Here is a 4,552-nt window from a genome sequence, read left to right as displayed (position 1 = left end):
ACGACGTGTCTCGTAAACACCAACCTTCTTCGTCCTTTAGTTTCCTTGAGCTGGAACGACCATATCGGCCGTTCCTCGTCTTCGGAAATCGAGGTAATGACAAAGTCTCTATAGGAACTATTAGGTACTATACCGGTCAAAGTAGTGGCGCTCATAAACTCAAGAATCTGGTCCCCGCAGCCCGGTTGGGCGACCGTGCGCACGGTGGTAACCCGGCGACCGTGGCATTGTGTCACCGGGTGTGATCCTATTCACACGTTTTATAAATTTAACATAAAAACGCTCTAGCGACTTGCTCTGCCCGACCGGCTCGCCAGAGAGGGGGACGTCGCTTCTTCGCGTACGGTGTGTTGCGTCGCGTCGTTCTTATTGGAATATCCGGGGCGAGAGAACGTTGAGGTCCAGCTGAAAGACGACGAAAGGAGGGTACCGACTTTGCTTGTCCCCACCCCTCGGTGAAGTGGGTCGATGACGTCATGGGTATTCCCGACATGAACGGCGTCAAAAACAACCGACCAACAGACAATCACTACGGGTCACCGCTAGACGAGTAGCTTTAGTATTATACGGACTGGTTCCTCCGCCTGACCGGTTGACCACAAGACCTCTAGTTGTCATCAGCCGGCCGGTCGCTTGGCTCGTCAGCGGTCGTCCGACAAATAGCTGGGCCGCAGCCCCAACGAACCGCACCGCCGGGCGGCGGAGGTGAAAATAAATAAATGACACAAAATTTGACAGATATACAATATCAAACGCTCGACTGTCCGTTGTCTCCAGGTGTCGAAGGGGACGTCGCTCCGAGGGGGGCTGGGAGGGTCAACGATAAGGTGGAGTCTAAAAAAAAAAAATAAATATACCACGGGAATATAGTTTTTACCAATGCTGGTGACCAAATCTGTCATCCGATAGACGCCTATTTAGGAGTCATGGCGCACTACGAGTCGGGAAGGAGGAGCAAAAGTAAAAAAATTTACTGAATATATGGGGTGTTGAGTCGTTTGAAACTTTGGTCCTTCACTGTTACGCTTGACCCTAATTACTTCCGGTTACTCGATATAGCTCTACTAGCCACAGACAAACCCTAAAAACTCCGTTTGAGAACAAACTATCTGTACAAATTCTAATGTAATATACGAGGGTTTTGTGGGGACATTCAATTTGATAATGCTTTGTATTGTTGTTATAGTACTCATTAAATGACAGTAGTATAGTTTTGAATGTCGTAATTTTATGTTTTTTTATTAGGAAAATTATTAATTGACTCGGAATACACAACGATTAATTATCCAGACGACGTGGACATTAGGTTTGCATTGATTTATAGTCGGAACGACAATGGAGTGATAGAACCAAGAGTCCTCTCTAAATTATAATTAGGTTTATTGAGCTTTCCCTCTCATCAATCCTCCGTCCAGAGCACTAACAAGTACTGCTGGACCCTCCGGATGTGATAGCCCCTTTTGACAGACGCGAATTAACGCGACCGGTAGAACGCGATTCTACGTCGGGTGTGTGAGACTGCCGACGAATCCTCCCGCGCCGCGGACATGGGTATTCGAATTATGGTAAAGGACAACTAACTAAACTGTACCGACTATGTCGATTTCCACTACTATCAGAGAGCAAAGACGTGTGGAAACATTTTATCGGAATAAATCTGCCAGGTCGGCTGAAGTTAGATTTGTCCACGGCCGTCCTCCTGATAGCGTTTTCACACCCATGGTTTACTAGTTTTAACGACACGTCCAAGGGGCGTGTTTCGCTGTGGACAGGGGTGATAGGATGTCAGTTGCTGACCAGACAACGTTGTTATACCCGATGGATTCTCTTCGTAAGTAACATTATTTAGTCGTAGTTATGATAATGGAATGAGGTACGCCAACTGTTCAAGGTGAGTACACTCTTAACACACACTTATATAAAAGCCTTAACAAAGGAATAGACATTTATTCAACACATGATATTAAAGATACCTCAATCGACATGAGCAACCAGTACGAATTTGTAAAAATTAGCACTGAACAATAAAGAAGAAAAGACATATGAGGAACGGACATACCTCACAAACTTCTCACAATAATATCGAGAATATAAGTCCTTACGTATGTAACGTAATAAAAATTACCTACTCAGACACACACAACATTAGCGAATCTATTAATACAATTTCATATGCAAATAGTTACTTATATTTATCACTGTTTATGGTCTCGATGACAGAGAGACTACCAATGACTGGACGAAGCAACCTAACAGTTGGCTTTGCTAATATCTACTAGGGCAGGGAATTTACAGTACTACAACATACTCGCGGTCGTCGGATTACATCGGCATCCCCTACAAGATAAAAGTACAGTGGGCCATCATTGTGTGTATACCTTCAGGTTACCTCTGACAGTCCGTCACACTACGGGACTTTGACTACATCCCTTTAACTATCCCTCCTAATCGTAAAACGTCTAGTTATTTAGTTTTTTTGGTAATACGATATTAAAGGGGTCAACATATCTCACTTTAGTGTGATGCGTTAGATTGATTCAAGAATCCTATTTCAAATACACTATGAGTGTTAGCGATGCAATGTAAACATGCACCGACCATATTACGTCCAAAACAGTAGGGCATTGTTTCTGATTGCAACGTTTCTGATAGGGCCGTGGGTGTACATTTCCGATATTACATCATATCGGACGCAAATCTGGATCAGCTCCATTGTAGCCCTGTTTTTAGAGATTTGGGTACAGAGGAAAAGAGAGAAGGTTTTATTTTCTGACGCTGTGTGAGTTCCCCGACACACCGGGGACAAATATTTATGTATAACAGACATCAAAAAGTGCATTTTGCATGATAGGTCCCCTTTAATATTTATGTTCTTCTTAAGGGTTATATAGACATTATACAAACCTCTAATCTAGCTGTCAGTAACGCAGTAACATGTCCCACATTGTCCCGCAAAAACGTCCTATTTGTCCCACATGTGGCTTGTTGGCACCTGGTCCCCCTAACTGTAGGAATAATGTGTACTGTGTCTCATAACAGGAGGCAGCGCTGCGTTACGACACCAAGACTCCGCGCTACCTCCACATCTCCAGCAACAAGACCAACCGCTGGGGCCACCAGCGCTCCTACAGGCTGCAGGTGTTCAGCTTCACAGGGGACCATCTCCCCGAGAGCCAGGACGAGGAGAGGGCCATGTCCTGGGCAAGGTGAGACCAGACACAGCCACAAAGTGTATATTTAAAAAGAAATGCATTCCTAATAACACAATTAGGGTTATGCTCTTAATATAGCAATGTAAAAAGTATAGTTGTGGAAAACAGGATGTTGAATGGATACCTAGCATGTGATACTTTTATGCGGCATGTCCCATCATGTTAAGTTAGTCTCTTCATTAACCGTAATCTTGATTTTTCCTTAATCTTAACAATAATAGAGTAGATGCCATGAACTCCACAATTTAGCATCAAACCTGTTCTTTTTCATAGAACTTAATCTGTGGATCTGGTCCATAGCAATGTTCTTGTATTGCGGTTGAAGCCCCCTATGATCCACAAGGCATGCTTCTGCTATCTAAAGCCTCTCCTGCTTCTCTGCACCTTTTTGTCAATCACCAGGTATAAGGTTGCCATCACCAAGCATAAGGATGGAGAGCAGACCAGCAGCAGTCTGTACAGTCAAAACAACATCTGGTCTCCAGCCGTCGACTTCAGCAAGTACATTGAAGACAACGAAAGCATTGAAGACGAGGTGTGTTGTGATGGAATCTGTATGTAATGATGCGTTCACACGTGGGGCGATTACATGTAAAGTAGGGGTGTAACGGTTCACAAACATTTCGGTTCGGTACGTACCTTGGTCTTTTGCTCACGGTTCGGTACGTTTTCGGTACAGCAGAAAAAATGATCACAAAACACAACATATATATATATTTTTTTAAATTATTGTTAAACTGTGAATATTCTCTCAAATAAATACAAAATATAATAAAATAAACATTAAGGTGCAGCATTTCGATGAACTGAAATAATCTGTATTTGAACTGTACTGTACTAGTACCTAAGCAGCCAGTTTGACATTATGACTTGCTTGTCATTGTATTTTCATGTTTTTTTAAAGAAAAATGAACTTGTCCACATTGCTTGCCGAAAGGGCAGATCTGCTGGCACTAACAATGTCTCCTGCTGTGGAGAACACCCTCTTGCTAGGGACAGAGGTGGCAGATACAGCCAGGTAGCGCTTTGCTAACATGGCAACATAAGGACATTTGGCATTTGTAATAGCTTTGGCTCGGTCTGAACTTTTTGCGAGTGGTGGAGGCTTAAATGCTAGTGGGAGTTGGGTTTGCACTTCAGTCTTTTTTCTTTTGGTACTGGTGACATTCACGTTCGGGTGATGCCTTATCAAATGAGTGTGCAAGTTTGATGTATTGCCAGCCGCGTAAATCATTTTTACAATGATGCTGGAGGATTTTCGAGCTCAACTTTCTCTGCGTTCGCCATTTCGCCAGTTCCTCAAATTACTGACTAAATTTGAACGCATCCCTGTGAACAGC

General features: G+C 43.4%; 1 protein-coding gene across 1 annotated transcript in view; it reads left to right on the top strand.

The window, feature by feature from the left end:
• LOC104966313 (membrane primary amine oxidase-like) overlaps nt 1-4,552 on the top strand; it is a 32,016-nt gene that overhangs the window by 3,301 nt on the left and 24,163 nt on the right. The window contains exons 3-4 of the mRNA XM_010795501.1: nt 3,040-3,206; nt 3,615-3,747. Of these exons, the coding sequence (XP_010793803.1) occupies nt 3,040-3,206; nt 3,615-3,747 (300 nt within the window). The remainder of the gene's footprint in view (nt 1-3,039; nt 3,207-3,614; nt 3,748-4,552) is intronic.

The sequence above is a fragment of the Notothenia coriiceps genome, unplaced genomic scaffold (assembly GCF_000735185.1).
Source record: "Notothenia coriiceps isolate Sejong01 unplaced genomic scaffold, NC01 NC01_scaffold00037246, whole genome shotgun sequence".
NCBI lineage: Eukaryota > Metazoa > Chordata > Actinopteri > Perciformes > Nototheniidae > Notothenia > Notothenia coriiceps.
The sequence above is the reverse complement of the archived record's forward strand: the minus strand, read 5'-3'. Positions and strand labels throughout refer to the sequence as shown.